The sequence below is a fragment of the Dunckerocampus dactyliophorus genome, chromosome 6, assembly GCF_027744805.1.
Source record: "Dunckerocampus dactyliophorus isolate RoL2022-P2 chromosome 6, RoL_Ddac_1.1, whole genome shotgun sequence".
Taxonomy (NCBI): Eukaryota; Metazoa; Chordata; class Actinopteri; order Syngnathiformes; family Syngnathidae; genus Dunckerocampus; species Dunckerocampus dactyliophorus.
Genome location: NC_072824.1, coordinates 4,508,281 through 4,527,796, shown reverse-complemented (window position 1 = coordinate 4,527,796; position 19,516 = coordinate 4,508,281). Strand labels below are relative to the sequence as shown.

The window sequence follows — 19,516 nt, the reverse complement described above, 5'->3', positions numbered from 1 at the left end:
CCAAGAGCCAACCCAGAGAGCCCTCCCCGCCAGGAAGACCAGCAAGGGGCTGCAGAGAGGCAATCCTAACCAGAAACAGGGCTCCGGCGGGCTGGAGGACAGCCAACCCCTGAGACCGGCGAGACATCACACCCCACAAAGGCAGACGGACACCGGGGGCTGCACACCAGCAGGCCCAGAGACGCCCCCGCAACCGGAAAGAAATTAAATTAAATTAAATTAAATTAAATTAAATTAAATTAAATTAAATTAAATTAAATTACATTAAACTACATTAAATTACATTAAATTAATAAAAGCACGCACGCACGCACACGCTCATGCGCGCACGCACGCACACGCTCATGCACACACGCACGCACACACACACGCACACACGCACACACACACACACGCACACACTCTGGTCAACTGCTCGATACCCAGAACGTCCCCCACCAGGGACCCAGGGCGCAGCGAAGTAGTCCCAGACACACAACCCAGAACCAGAACGTGGACAACCAGGGAGTAGGAAGACCCCAGGCCACCCCATCCCACAGCAGGACGCTACCAGCAAGGCAGACAGAGGAGCTGGCGAGGAGGAAAGCCAGCAAATGAGCAAGCGGGTGGGCAAACGGGCGAGCAGCCGGGCGAACCACCACACAGCGCCAACCAGGGAGGCTGAGCACCAGAGCCAGGAAGGCGAGACCAGGAGCCGGACCCCACCAGCCACCGGGAGCCAGACCACCCACATGCCACCAGAGCCGACGGCTCACCACCCATGCACCGGAGCCCCACCCCCGACAAGCCTGCAGACAGACCGGGGGAGGCAAAGACGCAGACAGTGGCCCAGTAGAGCACAAGAACCAGTGGCCCCAGGGCACACGCCGCCCCCACCCCCACCCCACCAGACAGCCCGGCGCCCCAGCAGCGCAGCATCCACAAGCCACCACGGCGGCATGCGTGCCATCCTTAGTACCGGTACCCAGGTCAGTCCGAGGGAAGCACAGCAAGCCGACCCCCCGGCGCAAGCCCTGGCATCAACAGGCCCCAACGGCCCACCCCAGGGAAGGGCAGGCAAACCAGACAAAAGCACCCCACAAGCTAGGCCACCCCGGGCGAGCCACTGCACCGCGACGGCCAGTGGACAGGTCCATGGGCACATCCCCGACCCCGGTGGACAGGTGCCGCGGCAGGAGGTATCGCAATCCAGCCCGCTCCACCCGTGTATGTGATGAGGTGTGATTGTGTCTATTATACAATTAAAAATATAAATAAATAAAAGAGGACAGCTCTGAAGAACTGGTCTCTGTGTCCCTGAGGGGTGTATGTGTGTGCATGTATATGATAGGGGTGTATGTGGCTCATAGCGAACAATGCAACGATACAGCCGCTTTAAAAGACTGACAGATTCATTGTACAGGCAAGCCCGGCTTTAGACTCAGCATACCTCGCTAGCCTGCTAAACTCGCTTGGCAGTATACCCCCTGAAGTAGAGTTAGGTTTTAATCTGTGATTAAGAAAAAACATCACAGTTTTCATGAAGAATTTTGTGAAATAACTGTGATGTTAAAATTAGGGCCTATTTTTTTTGACGTTCGAATAACGTGAATACGTCCTGTTTGACCCTCGGCCCACACTGTAGTTTGAGAAATGCAGCAGTGGATGTGCAGCCACAAGCGGGAGCAAATATTGAGCAGAAATGGACAATGAAAAGGGTATTTTAATAGTAACTTATTTGTATCTACTGTCGCTGTGAGTTGAGTTATCACAGAGTACGTCGCCTGCCAGAGAGAAGTGAGAAGAGAACTGCAAGCTAAAAGCTGGGTTACGAGCTGCTAGTTAACGGCAAGCATAGCCGAGGACAGCTGTTTTACAGCTTGTGTCATTGTGACCATGACAGAAGATGAGAATGGACGTAAATAGCATGAGCAGCGCTAGCTTTGGCAGCGTGCTACAGTAGCTAGCCGGAGAAGATTTTCAACACATCAGCAAAACGTAAGTACATTATAGCCATCTAACGGATGTTATTCATAATGTATTGTGTAAAATTAAGACTGGAACAACATCAAATTAAAAGCGACCAGTTTCCTTGTTACCTCAGTTTTCTAAAATTATGAAGAAGCTATTTAATAACAGGTTGGACACATTTATTAATGAGAATGAATTACTAGCAAGCGGTCAATATGGTTACCGAGCTAACATTTCAACTTCTATGGCACTGATCGAAATCACGGAGGAAATTACAACTGCTATAGACAATAGAAGATGTGCAGCTGCAGTGTTTATGGATCAGACAAAAGCCTTTGATACAATTAATCACAATATTTTAACAACAAAATTAGAAAGGTATGAAATCAGAGGATTAGTTTTGAATTGGGTTAAAAGCTACCTAGCAAACAGGAAGCAATTTATAATGCTAGGAGAATATACATCCGGGAGTTTAAATACTACGTGTGGAGTACCCCAGGGGTCCATATTGGGACCAAAACTGTTTAATTTGTATGTCAATGACATTTGTAAAGTAACAAAGGACTTAATGTTGGTATTATTTGCAGATGATACCGCTGCCTTTTGTATTTTTATGAAGGGTTCTTTTAGGTTCTTTCATGTCGTTAAGTCCGGCAACTTTCCAAACCCTCTTGGTGACTTATTTTCTCAAAGGCACCTAGCAACAAATGTAAGGTTTTCTGGTAAATTGTTCTGCGGTTGGTGCTGTAACGTCCGCCCCACCTCACAGCGGCAGTCACAAGCAGCGAGTGCACCGTCAGCTCCCTCACGGCACACACAATCTGCCTATCCCGGAGTCACCACCTCGGCAATTAGCGTGTCACGGGCACCGAGCACATAATGTAGCTACTGTGCGCGCCTCTTTATAAAACATGTTATGCTCTCATTAATTACACACAGTTTTATTTTACAGCGCACTAACTTGCCTTGACTCATCTCAAAACTTCCTCACTTAGTTTTCTCTCCCATGCAGTGAGACTCACTGCATACACTAGCCTACCTCCCCTTGCCTTGCCTATCCAATCAGTGGTCAGAACACAGTCTAGATGCATTAACAGATTTGCGATAATTCGGATATTTCACATTCTTTTCGGAAATGCATGTCTCCTACTTCAGTGTTAAAAAAAGCATTGCGCTCGGCGAAGGGAGTCGCAACTAGGAGGTTGGTGAGCAACATGCGGCTCCGGAGCCGCGGGTTGCTGACCCCTGACATACAAGGTGTGTCTGAAAAGTAATGGACTGGTGTCACAAACAATTTATTTCAAGTCCAAACAACAGTTTACATGGTTTCACCTTCGAAGTAATCCCCCTCAAGTCTAATGCACATTCCATTCCTTTGATGCACTGCTGGAAGGATTCTTCTGGAATGCTCCTTAGCTCCGTCATTACCGCCTCCACGTCTCCAAAACAGGTCCCCTTGATGACTCCCTTAACTTGGGGAAAAGATAAAAGTCACATGGAGCAAGGTCAGCTGAGCAGGGAGGTTGTTCCAGCACGGTGATGTTCTTCTTGGCCAAGAACTGCCGGATGCTCTGGGTATTGTGAGCAGGTGCATTGTCATGGTGAAGCAGCCACAAGTTGTCCTGCCACAACTCTCGTCTCTTCTGGCGAACTGAGTGAAGCAAATGCTGCAGGACCTCTCTGTAGACATGCCGATTGATCATCTGGCCCCGTGGCAAGAACTCACGGTGGACGATGCCTCTCACATCGAAGAATGTGATGAACATGACTTTGGTCAAAACCATGCTGATCACATTGCAGTCAGGTTGGTCAAGATTACAGAAAACTGAGATTACAGTTACATAGTCCCAAAATATCATGTTAGATGATAACACAATTTGCTAGTCCTTCTTTTGCCCTGAGCTCATACCGCACACCCAGTCCTGTTACTTTTCAGACACACCTGGTATACCAACAACAATGTTTCATTAAACTAAGGACAGAGAGCCCGAACTAAAAAGGGAAATGACTCATACTACAAACAGGTGCTAGTGATTAACGTAAAGCATGGGAAACAGAAAACAGGACAAGGCAGGAAATATATTACAAAATAAGAGTCTAACCATAGGCATCAAAGGAAACATAAACACACTGTCACGCCTGCTAAATTACGGGCCGTGACAGGAAGGAGGGAGAAGCCATTCACAGATGGAGAATACATGAAACAATCGTTCATAAAAATATCAGCGCATCTATTCTCCAAATTAAAAACAATAAACAGGAAATGATTGAGGAAATGAAAGAATGCCTCTCTGCAAAGACAGTCAAGGACAGGACCAACAGAGTGGTTATTGATGACAATTCAGCACAGGTGTAAACGCAAACACCACTGATATGCACAAATGTGAACTCTGATGAGCTTTTTTATCGTAAAGTTGGCTACATTTTCTTTTCATTTTAAACAAATATGGGAACCACTCAAAAAGGCTTACAGCACATGTGTCAAACTCGTGCCATGGAGGGCCGAGACGCTGCAGGTTTTCTCTCCAACCAGTTTCTTCAGCAGGTGATTTAATTGATGAGCTCCTTCCCTCAAACTGAAGGTGTTGATCATTACAATCACCTGCTTTAGTGACTGGCTGGAAAGAAAACCTGCAGTGTCTCGGCCCTCCATGGCATGAGTTTGACACCCCTGGTTTACAGAGTTCAGTGTTTAAATGATTTCAGAGTAGGCCTACACATGCTGGCTGTACTTCTGTGTGTTGAATTTTGTTGTTGTAACAGGTAACATTTAAAAAAGATTACAATTTTATAAGCTGTGTAATGTTTTACAGCTCCTGACTATTGTTTTTTTGTTTTTTTTTTACTGGAAGAGGAGGCAAAATGGCTCTTTTGATGCTAAAGGTTGCTGACTCCTGGTCTACATCAACAAACGTAACCATTGAGTCATATCAAATCGTATCATTTGTACATGGTATCGAACTGTATCAAATAGTTCTGTTTTTAAAATATCTTGTCGTATCTTAACAAAGGTTGTTATTATCACAAAAGACAATTACATCCCTACTTATTATGCTGTAGATAAAAACTTCTTTCTATCTGCGATTAATTGGGATTGATTTATGAGTTAACTATGGACAAAATGTGATTAGTCGCAATTAAATGTTTTAATCGATTGACAACACTAGTTACAATACAAACAGGTGGATGTTGTTTTGATATATTTGATATATATATACACACATATATATATATATACATATATATATATATATATATATATATATATATATATACTTTATAGCTATATTTCTGATATATTTGCTGTTTGTTATATATCAAGAGAGAAATATCTTAAATAAAAAAATGTTGAGGAGCACAACTGATTCCCAGGTACCGTCCGTCGGTACCTTATCGGTTCAAATGTGTCAGGTACCCATACTTACTTTCAAGTAATAATGATAAAGTCTCATATGGGAAAACATGTCTTTAAGCCCATTGCCAAACCTAAGTACATTTTTATTCACACTATCAGACGATAAACTAAGTTAAGAAAATCCTTTTGAGTCGTTAAAACTTAGATTCATTATTCTGATAACCCTTTTTGCTCACTGCATGCTCCTTTTCTTCTTTGCCTTTTTGCCTGTGAAATATTGAAATATGTTTGGTAAGTTTGATAGTGTAGGTGTACCTAAAGAATTGGTCCTGGAGTGTACCTTGTATGTAAACTCACCTGCACAATGTTTGCATTTGCGTCATGGTCTCCGGTAAAGGCTTCCCAAACGTCTCTGGCAGCAGGAGACAAAGGAGAGCTCCGAAAATGCCCAATGTTCCCATGAGGATGTATGGAAGGGCTTTATAATACTGGCCTAGTGAGAAAGTATTGACACAAACAACCCGTTTGCACACCTCGTTAGGACTTAAACTGTACGACATGGAAAATTTAACACACACCGAGGTAGATGATGAAGGGGGAGATGATGGTTCCGACACGGGCGGCCATGGAGCAGCACCCCATGGCTGTGTTCCGAATAACGGTGGGGAAGAGCTCTGACGTGACGGTGTACACCACGCAGAACGCAGACGTTACGCCAAATTTGCCCAACATCTCCAGCAGCACGGCCACCCACTGTAGATCTGCAAGGTGCATGAAATCATTTGTGCTGTGATTAGCAGTGTCAAATTTACATGAGGCGGGCCCTCCAGGATTTTGGCCATTCACACAAATCCAACCAATCCCTGCAAATTCTGGAGGCCTCCCAGCTATGGCCAATGCCCGCAACTTCCCCGCACATTTTGGCCAATCATCGTCATTTTCGCCAATTGGAATTTATCCCCCCCTGCGATTGACTTGCGACCAGTCCAGGGTGTACCCCGCCTCTCGCCCGAAGTCAGATGGGATAGGCTCCAGCATACCCGCGACCCTAATGAGGATAAGCGGCATAGAAAATGGATGGATGGAATTAATCCCTGAGTAGCGCTCAAACATGCACCTCAACTGTCTAACCCAGGGGTGCCCACTATGTGAAGGTAGTTTGGGTCAATCACATAAACGTCACTTTGTATGACATCAGTCAGCTGACATAAAGCTCCCTTCCTGATTCGCTCTTGCTCCCCCGCGGCAATGGTGAGCAGACATCTCAAACTACACACAGAGATGCAATTTTTATCTTTATAATTACGATTAGGGCTAAACTAGCCAAGCGGTAAGGTCCCGACCAGCTACCGTCGCTGAACACGCAAGTCTGTGCAGCTCGCTAATCCACTAAACTCGCTTCGCCATATATCCCCCTCAAGACATGTTTGTGAGTTGGAGATATGCAGGTATATATGGGGTTGCAATTGCACTGCTGTTCATGTGTCCAGGTCAGAATAAAGTTATGAAAGAGTGTCAGACTCTGTGTGACTGTGTGGGGACACTACACTATGCTGTCTGGCGTCATAACAGAGATGCGTGGCTTGACATGATGTGCATATGTTAATTACACTCAATTTTTTATTCAAATAATGAAATAAATTAGTTGCCACTGTTAACGCGCTATTTTTGGCAGCTGTAGTCATGACACAGCCATACAGTGCAGTCAACAACGTCATGACTGGATGGCGGATACCCGGAGTGCACCAGCAGAGGGCGCTGTTGATTCAGTCTTATAATGCAAGGACATTGACTTGCTGATGTTTATGCTTCAGTTCTAGTGTCACACTGAAAAGAAAGGAAGTTATAACACTGAGGAATAGTGACAGAATTACAATGACTCAAATAATCACAATTACTCAAATATGGCATAATAGTATTCTTGAAAAGTGCAGCTTCCCCCAGTTGCTGACTATGCAAAAGATGAAAAGAAACCATAAAAAACAGGAAGCCAATAAGACTCAATGCCTGCCTAACTGCTAAACGACTGCTTCCTCCTTAACAGAAAGTCAGGTGTCGTTACCTATGGGAATGAGGTGAACACACAGGATCATGACTCCGCCCATCAGCAGCGTGGACGACTGGCACACGCGGCAGTAGCAGAAGTGCAGCAGCAGTAGGGCAATCAGGTAAGCCGGCACCTCCGTCACCGCAGACAGGAAGCAGTTGAAGTAGGGGTCACCATGCAGGTTGGAGGTGTTGAGGATCAACGCATAATAATTGATGGTGACGACAAACCTGCAGGAAAATGCATAAATAACGGAATGATGTCATGGAACAATGTAGGCAGCAAGCCTCGCTACATGAGCCCCGTCCTGCGTGTGCACCCACTACTTTATGGACAGCTTTGAAATAAAGCGGGCTTCTCTGCACATCTTAAAATACAAGTGTGGCTACTATTCATCAGTTTGTTGCAGACGTGGGAGCTGTAAGTTTGAGTGAATACACTAACCTAGCATGAAATCGTGTTAGCACTGTAGCTCACGTAGCTATGCTAGTGTTGTGCCCTTAATGGTACGTTGTTGTGTGTGATATATGGCATATATTACATTGGACATGTGCAGAGTTACAGTGTGTATGTCAAAAAAGTGGCTGAAGTACACAATAATGCTTCTTGGACACACACTCTGTCGGAGACAAACACAGCTCATTAGCATTAAAGCCACACACACACACACACACACACACACACACACGCACACACACAGTAGGGCTTATTAAAAGTACTTCTAAACGGTCTCAATTCCAGCATCAGCATCCAATACAGTATTGTGGACTCTAACGCTTACGTATAATTGCTGAAAAATGGTATAATGTGGGCCCTTTAAGGTTGGCAGCAACACAGATATTTGAGTTGCAGCACCGCATAAAGGCAAGAAAGTTAGTTAGAACACACGAATAATGCACGTACCACAGAAGTGAACACAACACGGTGATGGTTAATACGTTACAGCTCCTCAGGATGTCTCGAATGTTGTATTTCTTGTCTTTCATCGTCAGTGCATCTTCAATCTGGAACACAAACCAAAGATTTGAATTAGTAACTCCCTAAACATGTGTGGTGTTCTTTTTAGGACAAAAGAGAAACTACTTTTAAAATCTTTCTTAACAATATTTGTATTATAACCATTGTGTGGCCGCATGTAATCATGCATGTTAAACAGTTTAATTCCAGTAGATACAATAATTTGATTATGACCCCAAGTCGCCTCTGTGATGGGAGTGTCGGCCCCAAATGATCCCTTAGTAACTAACTTAGTCAGTACCCTTTTGTGTGCAGCAGAGGCTGCCATTGTGCATACAGTAGGTGTATGAGACAGCATTGAGCACATATGGCTATTACCAGAAAAATATCACGTTACAATGGTGGGACTTTTGCTGAGTGAGGGTCTCTGGGCCACTCTGGTTGTGTGTACTATGTGTCTTAGCACTGACAAAAGATTTAGGATGACAGCAGTACGGTACCTTGTGTGCACAACAGTCTCCTTTTAACCAAGTAGATGCTGAGACAACACTTGGCAACATTTTATGGGAACTAGGCCTGTCACGATAACAAATTTTGCTGGACAATGATTGTACTACAAATTATTGTTAATTATTTTGAGACCATTTTTTCACTAATGTAATGACAATGTATGGCATAATAATGTGAGTACACCGTATGAAAAGCAATAAACTTTCATTTCTCGAGAGTATTTAACATTGTAATTGGAATGTCAAGAGCTTTTAAAGACAATAAATTGAACAAATAAACAACATAATCAATTAAACAAAACAAAACCCCAATAAAAATAAAATTGACTCTGTCTATTTTAGCAAAAAATACAGAAATTGCACCTAGATAAAAATCACAATCAATCATAATATTTCGGATTTGGAATTAGTGTCACTTTTATTATTTTCTGAATATTGACAAAAACTGAGAAATAACCCGGAAATTTGTTGAAGTTGACATTTTGTGTCAATGCCGATGTCAGCTCATTTGCATATACACTTCTTTGATTCACTTTTAGCAACATTGTGTGTGGAATACACCGTTTATGTTGAATGAGGTGCGACATTTTGTCAAGGTTTGGTCACAGTGGATGTTTTGGATGCAGCAAAACGTGAGTTCCACTGTTTTGTAACATTTATCATTTCTTTGCCTTTGCCACAAACGTTTTCATGTTACAAATATACACAACTGGCACGAAGAAAGTACTCCGTCGTATATCACATGACACACACAGCTAGCGAGTAGTGCACTCGGTAGCGCGTAGCGCGCCTCTCCTCACTGGGACAAAAAGACTGAATGACTGACAGGAGGGTTCACTCGCTCCGTTCATTCCGCTGTAGAAGCAACACACCCAGGTGTTGACACAGATACACAGACTGAACCCTCTTGTCATCCAGCCTGTTTGGTCGAGAGAGAGGAGGAAAACATGCACATTTGAACATATAGAGGCAAAATTATCGAGTTTGTTTTGCGGGTAATTGATTTATTGATAATTGTGACAGGCCTAACGGTAACACCATGCCTAACCTTTAACTATATAAGGAGTGTGTATGAACAAAATGTGATATTAATATGACATCATAATTTTGGCCAATCAGAATAGCTACTAGAGACAGCTAATACCCTCTGCCTTAGCAAGAGGTCGTAAAAGGTGAAAAATTCAGTTGTCTTGGAATGAACTTTTTTGATTGTAGCTGGAACCTGCCTACAGTGCTTCATTTTGGACTTTGAATTTTTCATCAACCTGCAAAACTTAGAAATATTTTCACCTGCTCAAAACTTTTTGAGACGAGTCAGTCGAGATCCACATTTCTCTGAGACTTTGCTCTTGGACTTGGAAAACGTCTAGTTTCCTCCAAAGCAAACTTTAATTTGGACTTGAATCAACAGTGAAGAAAAGTACGACTATTTCTACAAAAAGGAACAATTTGACAAGAGAGTTAAAGTGACAGTGTGAGCGCCTCTTCGGGCAGGCCGAGACCCTAACAGCCGGCCCCATGCACCAAGTCTTGGCCGCCTGGATATGACGCTCCATCACATGTATACGAAAAACAACCTCAACCTGACATACCTCAGCTTGCGTAAATATTGCCTCTGGGATGGCAACTTTATTTCTCTTGGCAGCATCTTTCAGTATGGCCTCAGCCTCGTCCACACGGCCCTGAGAGAGCAGCCAACGAGGGGACTCGGGTATGAACCTGCAAGACGTTAATGCTTGATTTTTAGGGCGCTGAGAGGAATAACGGTGTAGTAGAGACAGAAAGTAGGTAGAGAAAAAAAATTCTCATTATCATGCTTCCAGGGCCGCACGGTGGTCTAGTGGTTAGCACGTTGGCCACACAGTCACAGTCTGGAGATCGGGAAGAGCTGGGTTCGATTCTCCCCTGGGGCATTTCTGTGTGGAGTTTGCATGTTCTCCCCGTGGGTGGGTTTTCTCCGAGTACTCCGGTTTCCTCCCACATTCCGAAAAAAAAACATGCACGTTAGGTTAATTGGAGACTCTATGTTTGTATATGTGCCCTGCCATTGGCTGGCAACCAGTCCAGGGTGTACCCCGCCTCTCGCCCGAAATCAGCTGAGATAGGCTCCAGCATACCCTCGCGACCCTAATGAGGAGAAGCGGTATATGGATGCTTCTTTACCAATACCGAGAAGTGATAACTTACAGTCATGGAAAAAATGATTAGTCCACCCTTGTTTCTTCAGTTTATTGATCCATTTTAATGCCTGGTACAAGTAAAGGTACATTTGTTTGGACAAATATAATGATAACAAATAAAGCTCATAAGAGTTGAATTTAAGAGCTGATATAGCAACTTCCATGGTTTTCTTGATAATAACCAAAATCACTTACGTTCTTACATGAATAGCGATAGCATTGTACTGCCAAAACATTTAACTCTTTTGGGCTATTTTTGTTGTTATATTTGTCCAAACAAAGCTACCTTTTAGTTGTGTCAGGCATTAAAATGAGCAAGAAACTGAAGAAACAAGGGTGGTCTAATCATTTTTTCCATGACTGGGGCGCCAGTGGTTCAGGAGGTTGAGCAGGTCATCCAAAAACCGGAAGGTCGGTGGTTCGATCGTGGGCAAGACACCACCTTGCCACCAGTGCTGTCCATGAATGCTGCCCATGAATGCAAATGAATGTTTGGTGGTGGTCAGAGAGGCTGTGGTGAGAATTGGCAGCCACGTTTCCATCACACTACACCGGGCAGCTGTGTCTACAGATTTACGTACTGTAGATTACCAACACCAGTGTGTGACTAAGGAGTGACTGAATAATGGGTTCACACTGATCCAAAAAATGTAGGATTATTATTTTGGTGTCAATTAAAATATAGGGGGAACTATGGTCTGCTCTCTCTGAGTGCTTCTGTAGTTATTCATGTCATCGTTATGATGTTATAATTCTGCATGTCGGCCCGCTAACTATCAGTCTAGTAGTATTCACTGTGCACCCCGAGTATAAAATATGGCAAGCAAAGCAAATACAGTGGAACCTTTGTTGGCATCATTAATTTGTTCCAGAAGGTTCGACTTTAACCGAAACGGACGCTAACTGAATAAATTTTTTCATAAGAAATAATGTAAATCCAATTAATCCGTTCCAGAAAACATGTTTTTAGTTTTACAATTATAGTTTTGCATGCAGTAAACAACTTCAAAGGCATATAAATGCATATAAATGATGAATGAACGGGATAAATTAACATTGAAGGTTACTTTTACCTTCACTGAAGAAATGATTCTTGATGTGAGTGTTCCCAAAGACATGATATGGCAGCGAGACACCACACGGACACCACCTTCCTGTTTTGCCATGAGTTATTTCTTCGATTCAATGGTGTTTCTCACCTCTGTAACCCAAGATCATCTTCTTCTTCTCCTTTCGGCTTTTCCCTTCAGGGGTCGCCACAGCAAATCAATTGCCTCCATCTAACCCTGTCTTCTGCATCCTCTTCTCTCACACCAACTACCTTCATGTCCTCTTTCACTACATCCATAAACCTCCTCTTTGGTCTTCCACTAGGCCTTCTGCCCGGCAGTTCCAAACTCAGCATCCTTCTACCTACATGTATATATTCCTTATCTCTCCTCTGGACATGTCCAAACCATCTCAGTCTGGCCTCTCTGACTTTATCTCCAAAACCTCTAACATGGGCTGTCCCTCTGATGTACTCATTCCTGATCCAATCCTTCCTGGTCACTCCCAGAGAGAACCTCAGCATCTTCAACTCTGCTACCTCCAGCTCTGTCTCCTGTCTTTTCCTCATTGACACTGTCTCGAGTCCAAACAACATCGCTGGTCTCACCACAGTTTTGTACACCTTTCCTTTCATTTTAGCTGAAACTCTTCTATCACACATCACACCTGACACTTTTCTCCACCTGTACCATCCTGCCTGTACACGCTTCTTCACCTCTTTTCCACACTCTCCATTGCTCTGGACTGTTGACCCTAAGTACCTAAAATCCTCCACCTTCTTGATCTCTTTTCCCTGTAAGCTCACTCTTCCACTTGGGTCCCTCTCATTCACACACATGTACGGTGTCTTACTGCGGCTAACCTTCATTCCTCTCCTTTCCAGGGCAAGCCTCCACCTCTCTAGCTTCTCCTCCACCTGTTCTCTGCTCTCACTGCAGATCACAATGTCATCTGCAAACATCATAGTCCATGGAGATTCCTGTCTAACCTCGTCTGTCAGTCTGTCCATCACCATAGCGAACAAGAAGGTGCTCAGATCTGATCCCTGATGCAGTCCCACCTCCACCTTGAACTCCTCTGTCACACCTACAGCACACCTCACCACTGTCTTCCAGTCTTCATACATGTCCTGTACCGCACTCACATACTTCTCTGCCACTCCAGACTTCCTCATACAATACCACAGTTCCTCTCTGGGCACCCTGTCATAAGCTTTCTCCAGATATACAAAAACACAATGCAGTTCCGTCTGGCCTTCTCTGTACTTCTCTATCAACATCCTCAAAGCAAATACTGCGTCTGTAGTACTCTTTTTTTTTTTGCATGAAATTATAGTGCTGCTCACAAATGCTCACTTGTGCCCTTAGTCTTGCTTCAACTACTCTTTCCCATAATTTCATTGTATGGCTCATCAGCTTTATTCCTCTGTAGTTGCCACATCTCACTTGTTCTTAAAAATGGGCACCAGCACACTTCTCCTCCATTCCCCAGGCATCTTTTCATGATCTAAGATCCTGTTGAACAACCCAGTCAGAAACTCTACTGCCACCTCTCCTAGACACTTCCAAACCTCTACAGGTATATCATCAGGACCGACGGCCTTTCCACTCTTCATCCTCTTCAATGCCCTCTTCACTTCATCTTGACTAATATTTGCTACTTCCTGGTCCACAAAAGTCATCTCTTGTAGTCTTTGTTCTCTCTCATTTTCCACGTTCATCAGCTCTTCAAAGTATTCTTTCCATCTTCTCATCACACTACTGGCAGTTGTCAATAGCCTTCCATCCCTATCCTTAACCACCCTAACCTGCTGCACGTCCTTCCCATCTCTGTCTCTCTGTCTTGCCAACCTGTATAGATCAGTCTCTCCCTCCTTACTATCCAACCTAGCATACAAGTCATCATATGCGCCTTGTTTGGCCTTTGCTACCTCTACTTTCACCTTACGCTGCATCCCCCTGTACTCCTGTCTACTCTCCTCAGTCCTCTCAGTGTCCCACTTCTTCTTAGCTAACCTCTTTCTCTGTATACACTCCTGTACCTCCTCATTCCACCACCAAGTCTCCTTGTCTACTTTCCTTCCAGACGACACACCAAGTACTCTCCAACCTGTCTCCCTGATCACATTAGCTGTTGTTGTCCAGTCATCTGGAAGCACCTCCTGACCACTCAGAGCCTGTCTTAACTCCTTCCTAAAAGTCATGCAACACTCTTCCTTTTTCAGCTTCGACCATTTGGTCCTCTGCTCTGTCTTTGTCCTCTTCATCTTCCTCACCACCAGAGTCATCCTACACACCACCATCCTATGCTGTTTGGATACACTATCGCCTACCACTACTTTACAGTCACTGATCTCCTTCAGATGACACCGTCTACACAAGATGTAGTCTACCTGTGTGCTCCTACCTCCACTCTTATAGGTCACCCTATGTTCCTGCCTCTTCTGGAAGAAAGTATTCACTATAGCCATTTCCATTCTTTTTGCAAAGTCAACCATCATCTGTCCTTCTGCATTCCTCTCCTGGATACCAAACTTGCCCATGGCCTCCTCATCACCTCTGTTTCCTGCACCAACATGTCCATTGAAGTCTGCACCAATGACAACTCTCTCTCTTCTAGGTATGCTCTGCATCACTTCATCCAAGTCCAACCAGAATTTCTCCTTCTCCTCCAGCTCACATCCTACCTGTGGAGCATACCCACTAACAACACTGACCATCACACCTTCGATTTCTAGCTTCAGACTCATCACTCTATCTGACACTCTTTTTACCTCCAGGACATTCCAAACCAACTCCTCCTTCAAGATAACTCCTACTCCGTTTCTCTTCCTATCTACACCATGATAGAACAACTTGAACCCTGCTCCTAAACTTCTAGCCTTGCTACCTTTCCACCTGGTCTCCTGGACACACAGTATGTCTACTTTCCTTGCTTTCCTTCCTTCCTCTGCATCATGTTGACCAACTCTCTACCTTTTCCTGTCATAGTTCCAACATTCAGAGAGTCCCTACTCTCAGTCCTATACTCTTGGTGTTCCTCTTCTCTCTCTTTCTACGGACACACTTTCCTCCTCTCCTTCTTCGACCAACAGTAGTCCAATTTCCACCGGCACCCTGTAGGTCAATAGCGACGATGGCGGTCGTTGTTAACCCGGGCCTCGACCGATCCGGTATGGAAGTCATAGGTTTGATTCGCATGTTTGATTTGGCAAAAGTTTTACGTCGGATGCCCTTCCTGACACAACCTACTGTATTTACCCGGGCTTGGGAACGGCACAATAAGACACTGGCTTGTATCCTCTTGCGGCTACATTACCTCTGTAACCCAAAATGAAGCCACAGAATGTTTCATGTGCCAGCATTTTGATAAAGAAGGTGGAAAACACGACTGAATTGAATTGAATTCAAGAAATGACAAAACAAGAAGGTGGTGTCCGTGTGGTGTTTTGCTGCCACATAGTGTCTTTGGGAACACTCACATCAGGAATCACGTCTTCAGTGAAGGTAAAAGTAACCTTAAATGTTTATCCTTTTCATTCCTCATTTATGTGCATTTTTATTTTATGAATGAAAAACTGTAAAAATTTGTTTTTTGTTAACATTTTTGAGAGACAACCACTGATGACATCATAGAGGGGCTACATCGCTGACCCCCAAATCCGGTTGCCATTTTGTAACTTAGCAAGGTAGCTTCTTTGTTAGAAGCTAAGGATGTTTTGTGATTAAAAATACATTAACAACATAGCTGTACTCATGTAATGTGTTAATAACAGGGCAAGACTCGCAACGTCTTGTACGCTAACCGGAAAATGTACATAACCCGAGGCAAAATTTTGGTGTAAATTTATGACCTTAACTTAAAAATACGCTAACCAGGGGTACGCTATCCGAGGTTCCACTGTATGTATAGAAATATGGTCAAACGCCACAATTTTTGAATGATTCCGTTTTTGCAAAAATCAAAAATTTTCGCTGAAATTTTTGCTTAGGTTTTCGTAAACTATCTTGGTTTTAATAGAATATTGCACGTAATAAACTGGTAGTTCCGCAAACAAAGCACCCTCCGCATTGCTGACTCGCTATCTGTGTATTTTTTATTGATTGCTAAATAACCCGCCATGTGTCAACAGTTCAATAAAGAAGGTGAGAAACACTATTGATTTCAATCTGGCCAGGATGTACGGGTCTGCATCAACAATAAACTCCATCTTTTCCTCATTTATAATTATTTTGCATTGTTTTCTGCATGTAAAAAAATAATTATTCTGTAAAAAGAAATGTTTTTTTGTTAATAGTTTTGAGTGTCTGGAACGGATTAAAGGGATTTACATTATTTCCTATTGAAAGAATTGTCAGCCAGTCCAGGGTGTACCCTGCCTCTCTCCCGAAGTCAGCTGGGATAGGCTCCAGCATTCCTGCAGCCCTAGTGTATAAAAAATAGCAGTATTAAAAAATGGTCAGATGGAAGGGACGAACTACCTCAGTTTTTGTATGTTTCGGTTTGCCTCAAACTTTTGGAACAAATTATTGACACAAACCGAGGTTCCGCTTTACAAATGAACTTTCGTCGCTTCTTTTTGTGTTTTTTAATGTCACAAACCAGACTGAGCCACCTGTGAGTGTTTTGAGATGGATGAGGGGTCCACAGCAGCGACACGTACCTTCATGTTAGAGTCTCCAAAAGTCTCCAATAACACGAGATAAAAGTCGCTGTTTTGAAAAAGAGCATCTTGAGGGGCCTGAATACTTTTTGTGATTAATTGGCCAGTGAATGTATGAACACACTGGAAAATTCTCTTAGTAAGAAATGTGTTATTTGTCAGGAGATTGTTGCGTGTTCACACGTTCTCACCACCATAGCGGTATGTATATCAGTCCTGATGCGGCCATTGGAATCAGCAGCATCCGCCATGACCGCAGAGCGTACGCCACCAGTGGCAAGAGCATGTATCCTATGGCTGCGCTCATGAAAACACCGAGGGAGCTGAAGACCACCCGAGCTTTGGAGTTCAGGATTTCTGTTCCTAAAAGCAAAACATTCACCAGTTTTTAAATAGCAATATGTCCTGATATAATCATCTGTCCTAATAGCTAATGTTAGCATTAGAACCCCACCAAAGCAGCCACCACAGCCCTTGTTTTGATAAAATCCAAAAAGCCCATAACATACCCAGCACAAACGCAATGATGTAATTGGAAAACCCTCCAGCACCGGCGAAAAAGAAGGTGAGAACAAAGATCTCCCAACTGGGGGAGAATATTTGTGCCGTCACAGTCACTGTCTGAAGGACCATCATGGTGAACAGGGCTGGCTTCCTTCCGTATCTGTTGTTAGAAAGGCAGAGAAATCCTTTTGAATGTGTCTCCAACGACAATGTGATGACGACGTCTCGTGATGCACGCACCTGTCCGACATCTGGCCTGAGACGAACGCTCCCAAGAGCAAGCCACAGTAATGGATGGAGGAGGACAGTGGGATTTTGTGTGCATCCCCACAAACCAGGTCCCACTAAACAATATACACATGTCAATTATTTGCAATGAATGAATCAGTTTATAAAACACACAAGTATGCATTGGGTAACTGCACCACTCCAATGCAATCAGACTGTAACAGAATAAACTTAAATTCAATTTACTGGGGTCTTGCTAAGCCTCTGTACTTGCCCCATAAGATTTCCCGAAGATCAACTATATAGTTTTTAAAATACAATCTGTGAGGTTGACACGCACATCGCTGCAGTGTCTGCAGTAATGTGGTCACGTGGTGACGACAGAGCTGACCCAGAAGGTAAAGCTCTTGATTTACCGGGCGATCTACATTCCTACCCTCACCTAAAGTCATGAGCTTTGGGTCGTGATCAAAAGGGCAAGTTGGTGGATACAAGTGGCCGAAATTAGTTTTCTCCGTAGGGTGGCTGAACTCACTCTAAGAGATAGGGTGAGGAGCTCGGTAATCCTGGAGGCTGCTTCTTCGCATCAATAGGAGCCAGTTGAAGCGGCTCGGGCATCGAGTCCAGATGTGTCCCTGGTGAGATGTTCCGGGCATGCCCAGCTGGGAGCGAGGAGGAGGCCCTTGGGTAGGTCTAGTAAACGCTGGAGTAATTACGTCTCACAGCTGGCCTGAGAATGCCTCGGTGGCCCCCCGGTGTCGTTGAAAGAGGTGGCCAGAGACCAGGAAGTCTGGGCATCCCTATTGAGACTGCAGCCCCTGAGACCCAGACCCCATAAGCAGGAGAAAATGGATGGATGGACTAAAACAAAAAAAAAAGAAACAAACAAACCAACCAATAATTAGTGAATTTAACGTTAGTTGGCGCAATTAATCAAACTACTAAACTTTTTGATTGTGTAACCATTGTGCTAGCCATTGAACTAAAAGCCCAGACTGACAACAGAATGTCTATTGCAACTCTTAAGGCATCAGGGAGCGATTACCAACATACGCTAAGCTGGCATCCATTAACTAGCATGTCTTTATATATTTTAGTTGTCAGCAATACCTCTCCGATTTGAAGGGATGCTACAAATGACTGTTTTAGGCCTTTAGTCTTTTATCTAGCTTTATTACATTTTAAATGAATACTATAATACTAAATAAACCTTATTTTGCAGCATTCTTGTGTTTGCTGTGTTTAGCTCAGACTTTGTACAAAGCTCTGGAGAGATGCATCATTCATTCTATTGATGTCAGAGTTTGAGATTCATCTTAGATTATCTTAAAAACATTGACTGAAGCTCTGCAGCTCACCTCTGTGATAATGGTCGACTCGTAAATGTCTTTGCTGTACGTCCACCCGTCTCTGCAGGCCTCCAAAGGAATCTCTGTCACGTTGCCGCCCATGTTTGGGACGATGCCGTTGTGCAAGTAGTTCTTGACCATCTCCAGGTTGGGTCTCGAGCAGGAGCTGCGCCTCTCCTCGCCACCCACCGTCTCCATGGGGATGGTCACGTTCCTCCACGCCTCGCTGAGGTTGGAGCTTTCGGGGATATAGCACTGGTGAGGCGGAGTGTCGCCGACAAACACGATATAGATGCTAATGAAGCCATTAGGATAAATACTGATGGCCAGCGCTATGAAAACCCTTCGGTGAAAGGCTCCCCAAGAGCCCAGAAAAGACGTGATGCTGTCATAGTCTCGAATTTTCAGGTTGGCCATGATTAGACTCTTTGTTTCTAAGTTACCGTCTGTGCTGTTAAGAGCAACTAAAGATCATGGACCTGAGACTACAGATTATAAACTTGCGTCATTAGACTGGTTACACAATTACAGCTGTAGGAGCTATTTATGTTGCTTTGGGTTTAGTTCACCTGGTTTGTGTTAGGGTAATTGTGGCGTGTTATGATTGGTTGACCACTGGTGGCGGTGTGGAGGTGTTGCATATATAGGTGCAGACGTGATAGTGCATGAAGGGAGGGTGACGGGAGGTCACACGGTTTTTACCGCTCACACATCATTGCACCGC

The 19,516-nt window shown here is 44.0% G+C and overlaps 1 protein-coding gene across 1 annotated transcript; it reads right to left on the bottom strand.

Moving 5' to 3' along the window:
• Window positions 1-5,499: 5,499 nt before the first annotated feature.
• On the bottom strand, window positions 5,500-19,209 carry LOC129182611 (organic cation/carnitine transporter 2-like). Its single transcript, XM_054778981.1, has 10 exons — window positions 18,802-19,209; window positions 17,456-17,559; window positions 17,221-17,375; window positions 16,903-17,074; window positions 10,411-10,537; window positions 8,256-8,356; window positions 7,368-7,582; window positions 5,884-6,066; window positions 5,663-5,798; window positions 5,500-5,572 (listed from the first exon to the last, which is right to left on the bottom strand). Exons 1-10 carry the CDS (start codon window positions 19,207-19,209, stop codon window positions 5,500-5,502), a joined length of 1,674 nt encoding a protein of 557 aa, XP_054634956.1.
• Between the last annotated feature and the right edge of the window lie 307 nt (window positions 19,210-19,516).

What these genes read in the sequence shown, in the direction of transcription:
- LOC129182611 (XM_054778981.1), bottom strand. Translation starts at nt 19,209, where the DNA reads ATGGCCAACCTGAAAATTCGAGACTATGACAGCATCACGTCTTTTCTG. An exon ending in CATCATTGCGTTTGTGCTGG is followed by an intron (nt 17,075 to 17,220) that starts GTATGTTATGGG and finishes TTTTGCTTTTAG; the next exon opens with GAACAGAAATCCTGAACTCC. An exon ending in CAAATGCAAACATTGTGCAG is followed by an intron (nt 5,573 to 5,662) that starts GTGAGTTTACAT and finishes AATATTTCACAG; the next exon opens with GCAAAAAGGCAAAGAAGAAA.